This window comes from Pithys albifrons, chromosome 2 (genome assembly GCF_047495875.1).
Source record: "Pithys albifrons albifrons isolate INPA30051 chromosome 2, PitAlb_v1, whole genome shotgun sequence".
In the NCBI taxonomy this organism is placed as follows: Eukaryota; Metazoa; Chordata; class Aves; order Passeriformes; family Thamnophilidae; genus Pithys; species Pithys albifrons.
Genome location: NC_092459.1, coordinates 118797665 through 118816795, shown reverse-complemented (window position 1 = coordinate 118816795; position 19131 = coordinate 118797665). Strand labels below are relative to the sequence as shown.

Genomic DNA, 19131 nt, shown 5'->3' with positions numbered 1-19131 from the left:
GCCACTGCTCCAGCTGGGGAAATGCCAAAGTGAAGGCAGCTGGGTCCTGGGGCTATCAGAGCTCACTTTCAGCTGCCCTGGGCAACCAGAGGGAAAAGCTGAGAGGAAACAGAAATCCACTGCTATCAGAGCATGCAACAATAACCAAGGCCTTCCTTGTGCCTGGCTGTTTTACTGCAGTGAAATATTTATAGCAAAAATAAAGCCTTCAGTACAACCATCCACAACATATTTCAGAGCACGCTTGGCTTTATTTAAGCCTGCATAGTTCCAATTCTACCAAAAAAGGGGTTCATAGCAGGTACCCTGTGTGAAAACACAACTGCTGCAAATATTCCAACACTTGTAGGAGTGAAGGTTCAGACCAAGCAAAAGCACATCCTCACAGTATAGCAATAATAACAGGCAGTTCTCTGTGGATTACCTGTGCCAGTTCACTTTTCCAAAGCTGTAAATGAGGTTTTTCTAATACGAAAGAGTTTAGTGGCTCCTCTGTGTGCTCGGTAGGAAGATTCCACTGGAACTTCCCACCAATTGCTGCAGGTGGATGGATGTGCAGAGATCTTCACCAGAGCTGCACACGTGGAGTGAAAGGGGAAACAACCAAATGTGCCTCAGGGACACGGAGTTTGCCTTGGGACGGTGAAGACTCTGACTTTCCTGAAAGCAAAAATAATTTTTAAAAAATAAGTTTTTAGTCACTCAAACTGCAGTTCCAGATCTGGTTTTATTCACTCAAACTGCAGTTCCTGATTTTACTCGCCAGATGGCGCTGGTTTTATTCACTCAAGCTGCAGTTCCTGATTTTACTCGCCAGATGGCGCTGGTTTTATTCACTCAAGCTGCAGTTCCTGATTTTACTCACCAGACGGCGCTGGTTTTATTCACTCAAACTGCAGTTCCTGATTTTACTCGCCAGACGGCGCTGGTTTTATTCACTCAAGCTGCAGTTCCTGGGTTTACCGGCCAGACGGCGCTGTTTTGGGCTGCTGTGTCTTCATTACCCCGTTTCTTTCACCAGGCGGAGGTATTTGGGGCACTGTGCCTGTACTTCCAGGCTTAATTTGCTCTTGAGAATGTCTGGGGGCGCTGTGCCTGCAGTTCCTGTGGGATTTGGCAGGGATTTGCCCTCGGCACTCTCAGCCTGCAGTGCTGTGTGGCATCTTGGAGGGCGAGCCATCGCTCCTTGCACATCCTGCAGCACCACAGGGGCACCCTGAGTCTATCTGCTGCCGAATTCCATGCAGACCTCCAGCCTGCAGGTGTCTGGAGAACTGATTTCCCTGGATCCCAGCCCCATGTGTACACTGCCCAAGAACTCAGCTGTGTGCCTGTGTTCCAGTGTCTGGCAGGTGGCACCAGGACAGAGCTCTGAAGCACTCAAAACAGCATCTTAAGCCTCAGTGGTGATGTGCGTTGGAAAATTCCTACTCCAGAGCTTTTGGTCCTCTGCTGAGCCATGTCCTTGTATTCCCAGGCTCTCCTTGAGCTGTGCCTTTCCACAGCTGGCATTTTTTGCCACCTGGCTTAGTTTCTAATGGACTCCCTTCCCTTTTCCCTGCAGAGTCAGAGTTGAGAAGATGTCAGAGCACACCTGCAGCTGGATCCAAACCTGCACCTGGACAGAGTGTTCTTGAACCACTTCAGAGCTGCCTAAAGAGGTGGGAAAAGTGTCCTGGCTGCCAGGCCCTTGTGGCAGTGGCCCCCTGCCCTGGCTGCCTGGCCCTTGTGTCAGTGCCAGGCACAGCCAGTGCCCCCCTGCCCTGGCTCTCTGGCCCTTGTGTCAGTACCAGTGCCCCCCTGCCCTGGCTCCCTGGCCCTTGTGTCAGTGCCAGGCACAGCCAGTGCCCCCCTGCCCTGGCTCCCTGGCCCTTGTGTCAGAGCCAGGCACAGCCAGTGCCTCCCTCCATCTTCAATTCTGGGCTGAAAAGTGGCAATTTCCCAGACCTGCACGTGCCAAGGAACACTTGAGCTTTGCACCCAGATAAAAGGTGGCGGCCTTGGGCTCTCAGATGCCAATGATGTGGCCCCATTAACACTATAAAAGCAGCAATCCCTTTGTGTCTGGCACTCTTTTGGTAACAGCAGTAATTACGGTAATGAGTAATTATGGTAATGGGGCAATTACAGCAATAGTGAAATTACGGTAATAAGATAAATTATGTAATAGGGCAATTATGGTAATTACAGTAGTAGGGGTATTTACCATAATGTTGGTAATTACAGTAATAAGTAATTATGGTTAAAGTTATAATCTGGTAATATGGGTAATTACGGTAATACCGGCAATTACAGTAATGGGGCAATTTCTGCAATTTTTGAGTGCCCCTCCCCAAAATTTGAGTATCCCTCACACAAATTTTGAGTTCCCCTTTCCCCAACTTTTGAGTGTTCCTTTCCCCAATTTGTGGGTTCCTCTCCCCCATTTTTGAGCACCCTTTCCCCAAAATTTGATTGCCGTTCCCCAAAATTTGAGTGCCCCTCCCCAAAATTTGAGTGCCACTTTCCCTAATTTTTGAATGCCCCTTTCCCCAATTTTTGCCCCCAAATTTTGACTGCTCCTCTCCCCAAATTTTCGGTGCCCTTTTCCCCAATTTTCGAGTGCCCCTCCCCTCAAAAATTGGAGTACCCCTCCCCAAAATTTGAGTGCAGGGTGCCCTCTGGTGGACACGGCCGGTACTGCAGCCCTCGCACTTCACATGGGGCTTTTGGAGCCCCCAGCTTGGTCACCCCCGAGGCCACCACACCACCCCTCGAGGTGAGAACATCGCCTGCCTCTTCCCCTTCCCCGTGGTGCTCCTGCCTGGCAAGGTTCTTGGAAAGGAGGAGAGCTGGAGGAGGCAGCGCAGGAAAGGACACACTGGTCACACCAGGTGAGGTTTATGTTCCAGCTTTATTCTCTGTCAGACAGGCCCTGCTGTTCCCCTGGGCTGGCACAGATCCCATGCCAGATGTGGATGGTGTCCCCACCCTGCCTGCCCCAGGGTCCCCTCCCAGGGACGCGGTGGGAGGTGCTGGTGGCCCTTGGGCACCTTAAGGGCAGTGCAGAGCTGGAGCGAGGCCATGGCCCAGGGAGCAGAGGGGAGTGACAGCCACTCCTCCTCCTCCTCCCCACAGTACAAAACTGCCAGTGTGACTTTATTTGGCTTTTCAGTTTTGGGTTATGTTCATTGTACAGTTTATAAAAAGCTTATCCCAAAGCGTGTGCTCTGTTACACTTCCGTGCCGTTGTGCAAATTGCTGTGGACTTTGACCTCCAAGTTCACCTGCTTCCCCCTCCTGCCCTTGCCCTGGCACACGCTGCCACTTTCCTGCCGCGGATGAACGTTCCTCACGGTGCAGCACCGGCTGCCCGTGGCCCGTGGGACGCCCCTGGGCAGCTCCACCTTGGTGTTCAGGGGGTGCTCCTCGGGGGCAGCCCTGGCCGCCTGGCGCTTCCTGTGGAGCCTCCAGTACCTTCTGGCGAGGAGGCAAAGCCTGGCCAGCACCAGCAGCAGCAGCGTGAGGGCAACGCAGGCGCTGCCCAGCGAGGCGCCCGTCTGGGACAGGGAGGCTGCAACGGCGGCTTCTTCCCTCTCCAGGAGCAGCGACTTCATGTTGGTGCCGTTCTTGACCTGGTCGCCCTTGTTGTCGTAGACCAAGGAGTCGTCCAGTGCTGGCCTTGCGGCGCCCTCAGCCACGTCTTTGCGTCCCTGCGGGCAGCGGCAAGCGAGGGAGTGCTGCACACGCGGCCCCGCTGTGCTCTTGGGGCCAATCATGTAGATTACTTGGAGGTATCACTGGTGTCCAGCTTCCACCTTGCCAAAGGGGCAGAGAAACACACAGGGCGTGTTAACAACAGTTTTTATATCACGTGATCAAGAACTGGTGCATTTTGTGTCCTGCTTCTGACAAAGCAGCTTGGTGGGGTTTTCTGAGCACCTGCAGTAATGCTGAGCACCAGGGGAGGTGTTCAACAATAATTCATTTAGGGATGTAAATAATATGGTTTTAAAGAGCTTTTTCCTCAGTGCTTTAGGAAAAAAAAAAAAAAGACCAGAAAAATAACTTCATCTTCATTGTCTGTGTCAGAGTTGGCTTCTGAAGGCCCAGAGCCTATACTTCACAAAGCATTTGGGAGATCCTGGACAAAGAAGTTACTTTTGGGCTACCAGAAGTCCATACCTTGTAGAGAGCATCCACCTTGAGAGTAAATCCATCGACTCCAGGCATGCTTACCAAGTGGAACTCGGACAGTTCAGAAGCAAAGTGGGCATCAAAAGGCACATCATGGAAATACTTATCTGTCACTTCTGGTTGGTTTCGGTCCTGCAAATCAGAGAGGTGTTCTGAAGAGGATGGCAAGCTCTCTGCTTTCCAGGCTCTACACACTCCTCATCCCTTCACACTCAGGATCTGCCTGTTGTCAGAGAAATTCCCGAAGAGGGAGTAGAAGCAGAGGACTCACCAAGAAGAGGAATTGGTGTTTCAGGTACTTGTTGGGTTGGATGCAGCCACACTGGGGCCTCTCGTTGTACACAGTACCCGTGGAGTCGAAGTAAGGCACGTAGCCATCCTTGCTTGTGCACAGGTAGACCTTTTCCAGCTGCAGCTTGTAAGCAGCATTGAGGTTTTGTTCTGGGTGCCAGAGCACGCGGCCATACAGGACTTGCCCTGGGGAGGTGGGCAGAAAGATGGACAGGTGAGACAAACTGCTAGAGACAGACACACATCTTTGTGTTACAGGGCTGTAACACACTCAAAATGTCATTTGTTGCCATAAAAGAGGCAAAGCCAATGCTGGGTTTTACACTCTTCTCTCTGAAAAATGGCAGCTGTGAAGGCAGAAACGTTGAGTAAGAGCAGAACAAGTAAGAAGAAAATAAATCTTACCCTTGGAAAAAGCCCCTTTGTAAACCGTTTCTGCCAGGGACATTTCAGATTTGGTGGGGTCCATCAGAAACACCTTCTCATTGTTACAGAGCTGGAATTCTGTGTTTAGGGAGTAGACAACGGGAACTGGGCGGTTTGTCTGCTGGAAGGTGATGGGGATCAAAAATCTGCAGTTGGGACAAGGAAGGGAAAAAGGACAGGTGAGGTCTGGACATACGTGCACCCCAAGCCCAGCAATGTTCCAACGCCCCGAGCACAGACACTTCTGGTTGCAGGGAAGCTCCTGAGTCAAAGAGGAGGTTCCAGCCCCCTCCTCTACATTCCTGCTGCTGTTGTGTGTCCCACACACCTGCTGGGACCCCACAAACACCCCAAAGGGGCTGACACTGTCCTGCTGCCGTGGGGATGAGGCCTCCTTACCGCTCTGGAGCATGAGCCATGCAGGGCAGGGGCTTGTCTCCAGGCTCTGCCCATGGCTGTGTGGGCTGGACAGTGCAGGGGATCAAGAAGATGGTGTACTCTCCAGACTAGTCCTTCCTGGGAACAGACAGGAGACCCTGCAGTCACCAAACAGAGCTCAGAGCAATTCACCCACAGCAGCACCTCTCCCTCATGCCAGAAATGACCACCCAGCAGATGCCCAAGGGAAAAATGGGACCTGGGGTGTTCAGTGTGGCCTCTGGGACCTACCTACCCATGGCTTCACTGCTGGAAAAATGCCTTTATAAGGAGCTGAACTGATTTTTCCCTCAGCAGGATTTCCAGCTCTGAGCCCTGGACCAAGACTGGCTCCTGAGCATTCCACACTATTCCTGCAGCTGCTGGAAGGGCACCAGGGAGAACTGTGGGAAGCTGCTGAAGGGGACTGACCCCACAGCCCTCACCTGTTGTAGGAGCTGGTTGGGCCAGTCGAAAGTCTGAGCGCTCCACAGCAGCTGCAGGTCAAACTCGATCCCTCCCAGGTGCTCTGGATTCACTAAAGAAGACCTGACGTCTGGCAGGCTGTGGTGCTCCATGACCAAAAGCCCTGGAGGGGAGGACAGGGAGGTGACAGGTAAGGCAGAACACGGAGAGACTCCGTGTCATGCACCTCAGCACAGAGGGGCTCCTGATGGGAAGAAGGACTCATCATGTTGCCTGTGTTTCACTGACTTCACTGCTTTCTGCCTCTGCCAGGGTCACTGCTCTCACCTCTGAACTTGGCCTGTGTCTTGAACTCAATGACCAGGTGGCCATTGTCGCGGAGGTAGATCCAGATGATCTGCAGCCGGGCCAAGAGCACACTGTCCGTCTGGATCCCTGCAGGGCACAGGCACTGGGGAGCACACACAGAACACCCCCTCCCTGGGTGGGCCCTGCCATCCCCAGGAGCACTGGGGAGAGCTCCAGAAGGCGTGGTTAGATTGGGGTCATCCTCCAGTGAGCCAGAGAGACACTTCCTCCATTATCCACGTGCCTCCTAAGCCTCCCCCAAGCACAAAGCAAGTCAGTGTTCCGAGTTTCCCCCATCTGTGACAGCCGGGGGAACATGGTGCAGCTGCCACACGGGAACCCTGAAAAGTGTCCAAGAAATCACTCCAAATATCCCACAGAACACCAAGGAAGAGAGAGCTCTTTTCCTGCAGTGCCAACTGTGCCCATGAACAGAGGGGCTGGCTAAGCTGGCACATGCCTGGACTCCGCCTGGACCCTTTTCCTCACGGATCAGGGCTCTGGTGTCAGTGCAGAAACTAAGGACAAAACAAGGAGCTAATCCTCCTGCAGCCTTTGGAATGCCTCAGGCTTACCTGTCCTCCACAGAACAGTGTCATAGAAGAAGGAGAACTCCATCTCTGTGTGATGCTCCAGGGAAGCCCAGCCCCTCGGCACCATCACGTAGATGTAGGACACGTAGAGAGGGATGTGGACCGTCAGCAAGGACTGAGCAGAGTCCTGCACCTGGTAACAAAACCCAAGAAAGGGGGTTATGCACCTTCCAAATGAAGTCAGAGGTGACTGTCTGAATGTTCTTTACTGTAGGTGCTTTAGACAAACCTGTGTTTAAATCAGTCAGGGCTAAGGCTCATTGGTGCCATGGGGCAAAGGAGCTGTGGGTACAATTTCACCTCTAAACCCCCCAAGTTTCCAAGGCTGTGAATTAAAATTCAGCAATTCTGCTTGCTCAGGCCTCCCCCAGCTCTCTATTTAGTATCTGCAGAGTGCAGCTGTACTCTGAGAGCCCCAGAGAGTTCAGGGAGACATGCCAGCCTGGCTCCACAGGCTCCACAGGGCAGTTGTTCAGGCCAAGTAGCTCCTCTGGATTTGTGCAAATAATTGGAGCTATAAAAGAAAAGTTAACAAAGTATTCCAGGCTGGCAGGAATTAAAAGGGATTATGTTGGCCATAACATTCTGACTGGGAATTTAATGCAAGAACCTAAGTATGATGAGATACTCACTGGGTGGGATGTACATGGCTAATTCAGCCATGAGAGAGCAGTGAGACACACTGAATACTGAAAGCTACTAATTTATAGAGCATTTCTGGCTTTTGCTCTGCCAAGAAATGAGTTCAAAAAATCCCATGACCCCGCTATGTTGTGGATCACACACTGATCTGCCTCTGCTCTGTCTTTTGCTTATTCCTTTAGGGTGAGAACATGGTCAGAATTGTAAAAGAACAGAGCCCAGCTGAGAAAGTTTTCTATCTTCAGCGTGGCTTGATATTTAAAAAACTACTTTGCTGATGCTTTGAAGATTAAGAGAATAAAGTCTAAGTTAGTTAAGCAAAACAAATTAATTAAGTGCACACAGCACTTTTCTAGGTGAAAGGGTGGGGAAATCCAGGATCCAGTTGCAGCACAGAACAGCAACTACAAATAAGTGAGAAAGATCTGGGTGATGTGGAATGGCTTTGGATGGGCCTCTTACCTGGAAGTCAGCAGTGACAGAGCTCCCACAGACATCAATCAGCTCAGTCATGTCATAGTAGGCATCGAAGGGCCAAATGCAGCTCTTGAGGTTGAGGTGCTGGTAGAGCTGGATGGTCTTGGGCTCCCTCACCACAGGGTCCAGCTGGTAAGGGTGGTCATAGCCTGTGCCCAGCACGAGGCTGTCGGGGGTCACTCCATCCAGGAACCCTCCCTCTGGATGGAGACACAGCAGCACACTGAGCCTCTGCATTTAAACAGCCTGAGGTCTACTCTTCACTCCTGAACCATGGGAGCTCCTCTCCCTTGGCTGTGCTGGAGGTCAAACTGAATATACACAGGTCTTCAAAGGGGAAAAATGTTGTAGGAGTGGGGTAAGAAGCCTAAAAATCCAACTTATGGACATATTCATCCAAGGCTGAAATAAACATTTAAGAAACAAGGAACAGCTTCAGTATGGAATTATCAGAAGGAAGCACAAACCACTGCCCACCATGGAACAAGCATGGATCTCATTCCCTGGGGTGCCAGACACACATACTGCCTGGTTTTTTTCAGGCAGTGAATGTATTTTGCTGCTTCTTGTTGACTCATGTCCCATTCCCTCAGTGACCCAGACACAGCAATCCAACCCTGCAGCTCCCCCTCTAACCACATGGATATCACAAGAGATTTGAAAAGCAGAAAATCACAATCTCCTCAAACGGAGCAATGTTTAAACATTCCCATGCATGGAATCGTCTCTGGTTGCTGCTGTTAGTACAAGAAGGTTAATTATCATTTACATCATGTCAAGAGAGCCCAAAGGAAGACAAAGCCACCTTCTCTGCATTTCTTTTCTAGTTTCCACATTCAGGAAGCAAAGTTCAAGGTTACCTGAGATGCCTCTGAGGTCTCTGACGGTGACCAGGTTGGAGCAAACGTGGTGGTGCCTGTAGATGGACTCAGAGAGGAGGAAATGCAGGTTGTGCAGCGGCAGGGTGGAGATGAGGGGCAGCATCCCATCCTGGTGGGGAATCTGCACCAAGATGTGGATCCTGCAACAAGCAGCACATGAGACAGCAGAAGACAGCAGCCCTGGCAGGGATGGGAGTCTCATGCATCCCCCCCAGGTCCTAGAGCAGCAATGCCCAGCCCAGCCCAGCCAAGTTCGTCTGAGGTTTGAGTTTCACCTGGAATTCCCCAGCTACACATCTGCTCCCTAAGCTGTCCCACCAACTCCTAGTTCCTCAGGGAAAGGGAGAGTGGGAGCTCTACCCTGAGGACCCCACAGTGCATGGAGGGATGTGGTTTCACACACATGTTGTCTTCATAATCCCAGGAGGCTGGTGAAGAGCTGCACTCCCCACTTCTCCAGGCTAATACCTGTTGGGATGCTACTTGTGCTTGACATCCAGGTACTTGAGCGTGGCAATGAAAGACTGTACCTGGACCCCTCTGGCTGTCCCTGCAACCACAGGAGTGTGACAAATGGCACTGTCTGTGCCTATGGTTCACCATGTTGCTCCTCAGGGGAGTCCCCACATGTCCAGCCTTGGCCACAGCCTTGGTCACACAGTGCACATGGAACCGCCGGTTGAAGTAAATGCTGTCCAGTACCTGGGGGAACGAGGAGGGAGAAACAAGTGCTGCTTTCAGCAGGCTCAGGGAAGAAGAGTGCTAAAAAAAAACCCCAAAAGTCCCCAAGGAAGCACCAGGGCAAGTCCCTCGTCCAAGAAAAGTTTAGCCTTTGATGCCTGTGCTCCTGTGGCTCCACTGTGCTGGTACCTGGTGGTTGATGCTCCTGAAAGGGGTGTTGTTGGTGATGGTCTCAAAGGCAACCGGGCTCCATTCCCATCCGTGGGAGCTGCCACTTCCCAGCTGAACTGTATGGAGGATGGGGCGATCCCAGCCTCGCTGCAGCGTTCCCTCATGACAGTGTGCTTGGGGAAGCGTGGGTCACAGGGGGTGACACAGATCAGGGGGTAGCCTGGGGAAGGGGATCTCTTAGCACCATCCCCGGTCACTTCTTCCACCCGGTCGTAGGCAGCCAGGGTGACAACCTGCAGGGATGGCAGCATTCACCTGGGGCTGAGGGAAGGGGTGGAAAAAGCCATCCTTCCCTCCCTCCCAGTCATTGCAGCTCTTCACTCTATTTCATTTCAGTCTGTACTCGAAGGGCACTAAATCACATCGGCTGCAATGAGTGACTCACCACGGGAGGTGCTGTGAGAATCAGGCTCCCTGCTGCCTCCTGATCCAAAATAGTCACTGTTGCAGTGCTGGTGTCTCCAAGAACTGCTTCCACTGGATTATCTGGGCCCAGCACCAGAGAAAAGGACTCGTGCCATTCCCAGTCTTCACTGGACATGATCTCCACCTTAAACACGATGTGGGTCACACCTGGGTGAGGCAATGCCAGATAAACAGAGAGAGCTCGATACATCATCAGAGACTTGCCTTGAAGTTCTTGTGAAAACCCTGCAAGCTGCTGCTCCAGACTGTGACCACAGAGACATTCATGATAAAATACACATTATAAATTTTATTGCCACTCATCGCTGCTAATAATTTAGCCCTGTCCCCACAGGAGTCTGCTCTAGACATAAAACTCCAGCTATGACAACTGATCTGATCGATCAAGTGACAGATTTACTAGCAGATGCCACCTGAGGATTAATAATGGCTGTCTTGTAACTGTCTGCACTAAAAATTTAGGAAGCAAAGCACATTCCCACCCCTGCTCTCTCTCACACTGGTGTGCAGAGCTGTTTGGTGAAGGCCTCTTGGTCCAGCAAGACGGTCTGAGCTGTTCCACTGGATCCTGACAACTCTCTGTTGAGGCTTACATCCTCTGAGGATGACTCTGCTCCTGCCTGCCAGGTGCCAGTGCTTCCTCCTCTGGTCTGATCACCCTTTGCTTAACACATCAGCTTTTTTGTACAACAAAATTACAGCAGTCAGAAGGGGAGGGGGAAAAGGACACGTTTAATGTGAAGAACAGGGAAAAGTCTTGCAACCCACCTGTAACACTCTAAAGGGCTGGACAGGTTGTACTTCCCACAGACTGTGCTAAGCCCAAGAACAAACCCCAAATCAAATCTAACCCCCCAGATCTAAGGGTATGTTCTGCCTTCTTACAGTCACTGGGAGCAGTTAGACCAGCGTTGTGTTGTAAACCTCATGCAACAAGTGGCTTTTTCCAAACCTCCTGAATGCTCTGACAGGCTATCTTGGGTTGAGCTGGCAAAATGCCAACTGCTTAACACAGTGTCAGTCTCTCTCCCCCTCTCGCTGAGAAAACGGAGAGAGGAAAAGAACCTGGAAACTCAAAACAAGTTTAAACTTAAACTAATTACATATATTCCTACAGAAAAAATTTAAAGAAAACTACAATATAACACACACAGACACAAGTTAGATATAACAATAATTTTCTACTTCCCACTGAAGACAGATCTCATCACTCTGCATCTATAAAGCACCCCAAAAGACATTTAGCAAGCAACCAAAAGAAAGAGCAAAAATAGAATTAAAACAAAACGGGATGTAGTGGCAGCAGCAGCAAGGCCCAGCACAGCAGGACAGTAGCAGTGTGTCCTGTCTCTACTGCAGACATGATGCTGAGAAACTCCTCTTACTCTACTGTATTTATATCTCAGTTTGACATCATCTAGTATGAAATATCTCTTTGGTTGCTCCAGTCAGGCGATGCTTGTCCCCTCTAATCTATGTCAGATTATCAGGGTTTACCAAAACCGAGGCCTGGCTAAACCCACCACACCTGCACAGAGTGCCCCTGGTCACGGCCCCACTTCAGCCCTCCCTCCCAGGCCCCCTCACCTGGGCTGAACTGGAGCACGTGGCTCTTGGGGCGCTAATCGAGCCCAGCCCACGCAGAGCCGTCGCGGGTGTGCAGCACACCCGGGACAGCCTGTCCTGCTCCCCTGCCACCACCCTGATGGGCAGCACCGCAACCCCCTCGGGGCCCGGCGGCTCCCGCAGCTGGGACGGCTTCCTCCAACTCCAGGGTGGGGGCTGAAGGGAGAGCAGGGAACAAAGGACCCTGAGATCAGCTCAGTTGGTTAAAACTTGGGTGTAATAATGCCAAGGTCATGGGTTCAATCCCCTATGTGGGCCATTGACTTAAGAGTTGGACTCAATGATCCTTGTGAGTCCCTTCCAACTCAGAACAGTCTGTGATTCTGCGTGATGAAAGAATCCCAGGTTTGCACCCCTGGCTGATTTGGGCCCGTGATATTTGGAGCTCTGCAAAGTAATAAATGATACAGTTAATATGCTCTTCCCTTGGCTTGGCAGCAGCTTAACTGATGAGCATAACTTCCCATTTTTCCCAAGAATGCCAGAAAGACAGGTAGCTCCATTCCTTTTAGGTCTCTTGAGTTGGATGTACTTAACTGCTTCCCTTATTTTCTCTGAAAACTTGTCTCATTTTAGTTGAGTCCATTTGTTGAGGTGTTTCTGGCATCACTGAGGTGAGTGTGAGAGGCTTTGGAATGCAGCAAACGGATTCCTGGGATCCCTGGTGGTACATGTGGGATGTGTGAACAGAAGGATCACCTCATTCCCCACAGCTCAGTTTTGGTTGCTGATTTGGCACCTGAGAAAGCCACGTCTTAACTTTTAACCTGAATGCCTTACACAGGAAAAGAAAAGGTACCTAGAAAGTGGGAATATCCCCAATACCTGTTGATGCTAAAAGGGAAAGCCTGGGCTAGATTCAATCCTTCTGTGAGATCCTAAGCTTGGTTTTTGTAGTAGGTGCCACGGGCCTGGCTGGGATTCTGTGTGCTTGTGGTGACCATCCTAAGAGCTGACAGTTGTGACTTGGTGAACTGTCTTCTCTTTAGACATTTACAGATAATCCTGGCCAAATCTGCTATACTGGAAGGGATCAATTTTAAAAAGGAACACCTGTGGCATGGGGACAAAGTTCTCTTAACTTAAAACATACAGCTCTGTTTTGGTAACATTGCTTATTTTTTGAGTGTTGCAGTGCCATAACCTCTAAGTCATTGAGAACAGTTCTGTACAAAGTAGTGTCTAAAATGCACAATGGAAAATGGTAACACTGATTGCAAAGTTGGTGTGAATTTCCCCTGTCTTTGTTTAACAAAGGGGATGATAAACCTGTAACTGATGCTTTCAGGATCCTTCCTGAAGAGAGGTGAGGTGTCCTTGCAAAGCAGGAGTGACATACTGGTTTCCTTATTATTTCGTTATGCACACAGTCATTGTCTAAAGCATTAAAGCACAAGCACAGTTTGAGGGTCCTCCTGAAAGTGTCCTTGGTGGAATGAGGCTGCTGCCTGCTGGGAGCCAATCCAAGCCTTGTGCCACCTTCTGCTTGGGTTCTATTTTATAGGCAGTGGGGATCAGTAGCATGGCCTCTGAATGCAACCCAATAAAGCAGCTGTTCCATCAGACTATGAAAACCTACAGTATCCATAAAATACTGAGAGTTCAGAATCCATCCCTAGGGAAGGTGTTTCAGTGGTCAGTGTTTGTTTCCTCAGCCTTACAGGGAGGGAGTTTCCAAGAACAGGGTGTGCTCTATCTACTTTCCAATGTGTTTAAGCATGACAGGGGCTTTATTTTTTAGGAGCAGTTTCAGGAGTTAACTCAGTGTTTGAGGCCTCCCAGAGAATGCCCTGCTCCTGTGGGGAGGTTCTTTTTCCACAGGTCTTTTTGTTCCAGTCAGATCTATTTACTGTACTTTTGCTGAATAAAGTCAGTATTCACTGAGAAAGAATCTCTGTAGTTTAACCTCATGATCTCTGAGTTCTAGAGCTCCTTTCTGGTTTTAAACACCTGCACCAGTGATACTGAACTCCAGGTACTGAGGCCAAGCTGGATCCCAAGGGATTGCAACTGGTGCTCAACCATGGTCAAGTTAATTTGGTAGATTAAGCTGTTGCACAGCACAGTTATCAAGTTTAAAACTAGAGTAAAAGAGAGTAACTATTAAAGAAGAGTAACTACTTAAACAAGAGTAACTATTCAAGGGCTGTATGGAATGGGAACGGAGTATAAAAATAGTGCTCCACTAAGTGCGTTCACCTGCCAAGTGACCGACCCCAGGAAGTTCTCAGCTAATGATTGCATCAATCCTTTTCATCCAGCAAAACACAGGTGGCTTCAAAACATGGACCAGTGCCTCCTTTTTATCCTCCTCCAATGAGATAATGAGGCTAAGCAGGCAAAATTTAACATTGCCAAGCCCACAGGATCACAGAGCAGTTTGGGTGGGAGGGCACCTCAAAGCCCCTTCAGTGCCACCCCCTGCCACAGGCAGAGACACCTTCCAGCAGCCCAGGGTGCTCCAAGGCCCATCCAACACTCCCAGGGATGGGGCAGCCACAGCTTCTCTCAGTATCCTGTGCCAGGGCCTGCCCACCCTCACAGTAAGTTCTCAATGAAAAAGTTTCAGTCCATTGCTTTTAACTTTTCCCTTAATTTCCAAGTTGGAAGGATTGTCCCCTCCCCCTGGCCCTGCTTACTTTGGAGCTGATCACTTTCTGAAGAATATTCCTATCTTGGCCATTTCAAAGTTCCCAGTGCAGATGCTTCCAGGAAGGAGATGTTGTTTCCATGGAACAAGAGCTTCTCCTGCAGTTCCTCTCCTCCATTTTCCCTCTTCATCTTCTCCTTCCGCCTGATAAAAATGCAGGGGAGAGGAATGTGAGCCATGGAAGAAAAGGGAGAAAGAGGTTGTTCAGAAAATCAAACTACTGTATAATATCCTTGTAAATGTCAGCTGGCTGAGATTTCCAGCCTGCCTTCTCCTCTCAGCTTGGAAGGTGGGACAGATCCTTGGCATGAGGAACAAGGACAAGGCAAGCACTGCACTGCAATTCCAGAGAATTCTGACTTTACTCAGTGGATTGAAGCAAGTACTGACACAGTCCCCACTGCCCCAACCCTTTGCTCCTCTCTGGGGTCCTACTGATTCTGCTTTAAGGTCTCTTGGCCCTTTCCACCCCAGCTCTCAGTGGAGCAGAGGCAGCCATTCAGAAGAATGATATGGAGGATTAAGAGCAGAAAAGAATCTGACTCCTAAAAACCTGAAAGCTTCCTTAAAAACTACCATACTGTTAATTTGCCCTGTGTGAATCCTGACCTACTGACACTTTGCCATTTCTGTAATCTCAGCACTAGTGGGGACTTACAAAGGGCCACAGTGTGTGTTCCTTATGCCAGGCCATTTTGTCCTGCCTCTTTTTTTCAAAAGCTGCATGAATAATAACAACCCCTGAAATGAGGATTTCTTGTAATGTGCAAACCATGCGTGGCTGGTAACATGTCTGCAGAAGGCACTGCATGCAGAGCACTTAAGAACCTGTTTGCAGGAATTAAAGAAGACCTGGGAGGAGCTTTTTCAGAGATGCCACAAGAATGTTTACCTTCCCCTGGTTTCTGGTTCCTTCATCAATTCCAAGCCTTTCTTCACATCTGCTTTCATTTCATTTCCCTGAGCTCTGCTATGGACAGACCCTGCACTGTCCAATTTACAGTCAGAGCCTGTAACTGAAAAACAGGAAAACCTGATGAGCCTTCCAAACACCAACATTTCTCACTGCTTATCTACAAACAAGAGACTCCTTTTCGCTTGCTGCCTGTCAAGTGCACCCCTGTACCACTTCAACCAGCCACAGCCTGCAAGTCTGAGTGTTCAGCCAACAACTCTGCCTCGCTCCAACAACTCCCACCAGGCTCCAGGCATTTCACAGCGTTAGGCAGAAACCTGGTAAATGGGAAGTGTCACTCTCTGGTGACACTTTGGGCAATTTGATCTGACAGAAATTTGTCCAAAACATCCATTGGAGATTGTGTCTACGACTCCCAGAGGACAGAGATAATCCTGGGAACTGGAGAAAGTCAAGGACAATTCCTCTTTTCATAAAAAGGACACAGCTGGCTAACCCTGATCCCCAGGAACATTGTACGATGAGTTGTTCAATAATCCAGGAAGAAGCACATGGGGAAAAAAAGGGAGGGGGAGCCCAAACAGGAGGGATTGTCAAGAGCAGATACATCGAGGCAAACCCTTCTTTCACAGGAGCAAACAGCCAATCCCACCTGGGGAAAATGGCAGCTGGGCTGATCTGTGGATTCCAGAGGGGTGTTCTGCCCCCACCTGCCAAGGCAGGCTCAGAAGCAAGGGAGGGAAATACAGGCCAGGTCAAACTGCCCTGGGGTGGCAGAGATGCCAGAGCAGTGATCAGCAAGCCTCGGGAAGCTCTGGGAGCATTTCCATGGTGAGCTTAATCTCCTTGCTGCTTGGACTGACTGGCATGGCAGAGCCAGTCAGCTCCTGGCATTGGCACAAACCACCCCCAGAGGGGCAGAAAACTCTCAAACCTTTGAGCACCCAGGACAGGCAGTTCACTCACAGGCAACTCCTCAGCACGGCCACAAAAGTTTGTTTGCACGAGTCCAAAGGAGGAGTTGCCTTTCCCGTAGCTGACAAAAGGGGGAAAACCAGCCCATTATCCAGTGATAACCAGATTGAATCCAGGCCCAAAAAAACATCCTGGAAAGAGCATTTAACTCCAGCCAGTCCTTACAGTGCAAGTGCCAATGAGGGCTCAAGTTTGCAGGACACAGAACTCCTCAGCGAGTTCTCAGGGGAAATGAGTGGCCCAGAGACACCAGCACGAGAAATAGGAACAAGATGGACATCAGAATGGCCACTTCCATCTCTGGAGGAACTGGAATCAAGAGCTGCCCAGAACAAGCTGCTGATCTCCACAACAGCTGCAAGATGCAGAATCAGAAGCTGGAAGGGAGACAGGGCAGTCCCCAAAGTCAGCTGAGCAGCTCAAAGGCACCTGCTGCACTTTGGCCATTGCCCACAGAACTGGAAATAAAACAGATATACAAGGATACAAGTACAGAAGAGCACTCTGAGGTGAAGAGACCCTTTCAAAGCGTCAGTAAATCACCCCCACAGAGCCATAAAGGCACAATGCAAAGGAAAGTCAGGGATGTTGGATGCTCTTACACACAGGCCTGACACAACTGGGTTTAAGAAACACCAAATTGCTGCTCTATGTGCGGATTTCTGGATTGCAAAACACCAGAAGATGTTTTTGCTTCTCGAAATACGTGGTGGGGTTTTGGTTTAAAACTCCTAAAGCAAAGGGACCACTAAAAAGTGTGGGGGATGTTGCACCTGATTTATTTCATGGATCCACATGAACACTGATTTTTTTTTTGTCAAAGTATCGATCCCCCTGTAATTTGCTCTCCATGCCTGTCAGTCTGAGGATAAGCTGCACTTGCCAGGTTATTTTACTTCAGAAACACCTGGCATAGGGGTGTTCTCTGGTGCTTTACAATGAAGTGGACAACAGCCTAAATTTTTGTAGCACTGTGCCTAGAAAATTTTATGAAAATGCTGTTGAAAGTGCTCAGTTGTCTTCCTTCCCCAACAAATGAAACCAGGACACTGTAGGTAAAAACAATTAAGGTTTGGATTTCTCTGAGTTGAGGGAACACAGTTGGGAAAATGAGACTCCTGCCACTCCCTCCTTGTGCCCCGAGGGTCTCTCAGATGCTTCCCTGCCATGTCAGCACCCAGTCCATGCTCTCTGCACTGTTCCTGGAAGGAATTAAGAAGCCCAGACCATGCTGGCTATGGAGGGAAAGCACACGCTGCGTAAAACATTCAGAAAGCACGTGGGTCACCTATTCATCTGTCTCTAAATGTTAAATGTATGTCTTAACTTACAATGGAACAAGAACGTTTATAGAACATTAGAGTTTTACAAATCATAAAACACGTCTTAAAGATTATTTAAAAAAATATGCCAAGGTAGCTTTTATTAACTCTTCCCCTCTGGGCCTGGCAGAGGCCTGAGGCACCCCAGGCCAGGCTCTGGGCTTGCTTTGCTTTCTTCCACGGCAACCGGCCTGCCGTGGCAAGGGTTATGTCACAGACCGCAGGGGAAACACACTGACTGAAACAGAAATAAGTTCCAGGTACACAACACCTCACTGCCCCATCCTGAAACCGCGCAGCAAAGACCCTGGCAAAGCCAAGGGGAGTCCCTGCAGTCCCGGGGAGCCGGAGGGGGCGGCGGGGAACAAGCACAGCCCGAGCAGCTTCAGCCGCTTCTTCCTCCAGACCCTGCAGTCAGCGCCGCCTGCCCGCAATGTCCCGGCCACTGCGTCTCTGCCAGGCTCAACAGGCAATTCAGGATTTACTTCCTTGGGACCTGACTCTTCCCAGGAGCAGCAAAACTGTTCATCGGGTCCCGCCCTTGCCGTCGCTGCCGGCCATGGCCGAAGCGGCAGAGCTGCCGGGACCTCCTCGAGGGCCCGCCCGGCCTGTGCCGCGATGTGCCGCTCTGGCGGGGGATCGGCTCTGTCACCATGTGCCGCTCGCGGGGATATCGCGGGGATATCGCGGCGATGCAGCGCCGACAGCGGGTGCGCGGCGGGCCGGGCCGAACGGAAGCTGCGCGCGGGATCCTGGCGGTGCCGATCGGGGCTGCCGGTGCCTGCCTGCCGCCCGCGATCCTCCGCCGCCGCCGCCGCCGCCGAGCCCCCCCGGTCCGGCCCACGGCGGGAAGCCCCGCGGGGCGAGGGCGCTGCAAGCGGGGGCAGGCTCGGGATCAGAGCCGAGGGGGCCTACGGACGCCAGCTTGATTGTATCCGGGCCATCTTGAGTGCAGGCCGGAGGTGACGGCCCAGACCTCCAAGACCACAGAGTGCAAAGCGGAACAACCGAGTTGCGTGCCCCGCCGCCATCTTGAGAGTGGCGTCTTCTAATTCCCGCGGGAGGCGGCGCACGCTGTTGGGGCCTCGCCGCCATCTTGAGTGTGGCACAAAAGGCGCCCCTCAGGACACGGGAATGACGGGGAATTTTAAGCCTCGCCCGAGTGCTGACAACACCCACACAGGCAGCACGTCCCCGTCACCGTGACTCACCGCCAGATAAGCGCAGAAAAAGAAAACAACTGCGGCACATTCCCTTCCTTCCGAGGCAAGACAGATAAGCCCTGCTAGGAAAAGGAAAAAAGAGGCAAGACTTGATCAAGCGAAGCGCACCATTCCAAGCGGCTCTCCGCGCTTCCATTCCGCCGTTCATTACCACGTGACACCGCCCTCCGCCGGCAGGTGCCGCCCGCGAGCCACGGCGCGCCCGCAGTACCGGCGGCCACCGCCAGGCGGCAGCAGCAGCGACTCCAGCGCAGCGCAGGGTCCGGCGGGGCTGGGCCCGGACAGGGCACAGAGAGAGCTCCGGGCACACAGAGCGGGAGCTGCTGCTGGAACAGCGAGCGCATTGCATGGCACAGGGCACAGAGAGAGCTCCGGGCACACAGAGCGGGAGCTGCTGCTGGAAC

The 19131-nt window shown here is 51.1% G+C and overlaps 1 protein-coding gene across 6 annotated transcripts in view; it reads right to left on the bottom strand.

Annotated features, from left to right (window-relative positions):
- Positions 1 to 4877: 4877 nt before the first annotated feature.
- LOC139668153 (extracellular matrix organizing protein FRAS1-like) overlaps positions 4878 to 19131 on the bottom strand; it is a 42683-nt gene continuing 28429 nt past the window's right edge. The window contains exons 1-12 of one of the 6 annotated variants that reach the window (XM_071547598.1): positions 18716 to 18875; positions 15184 to 15307; positions 14281 to 14435; positions 9975 to 10162; positions 9548 to 9822; positions 8657 to 8817; positions 7782 to 7996; positions 6660 to 6810; positions 6064 to 6171; positions 5757 to 5899; positions 5293 to 5409; positions 4878 to 5039 (exon numbers count right to left, since the gene is read on the bottom strand). In XM_071547598.1, the coding sequence (XP_071403699.1) occupies positions 4956 to 5039; positions 5293 to 5409; positions 5757 to 5899; positions 6064 to 6171; positions 6660 to 6810; positions 7782 to 7996; positions 8657 to 8817; positions 9548 to 9822; positions 9975 to 10130 (1410 nt within the window). In that variant the 5' untranslated portion in view covers positions 10131 to 10162; positions 14281 to 14435; positions 15184 to 15307; positions 18716 to 18875 and the 3' untranslated portion in view covers positions 4878 to 4955. Of the gene's footprint in view, positions 5040 to 5131; positions 5410 to 5756; positions 5900 to 6063; positions 6172 to 6659; positions 6811 to 7781; positions 7997 to 8656; positions 8818 to 9547; positions 9823 to 9974; positions 10163 to 10497; positions 10693 to 14280; positions 14436 to 15183; positions 17537 to 18715; positions 18876 to 19131 lie in introns of those variants that run through there. The other 5 variants (XM_071547600.1, XM_071547594.1, XM_071547597.1 and 2 more) reach the window with 5 other exon arrangements.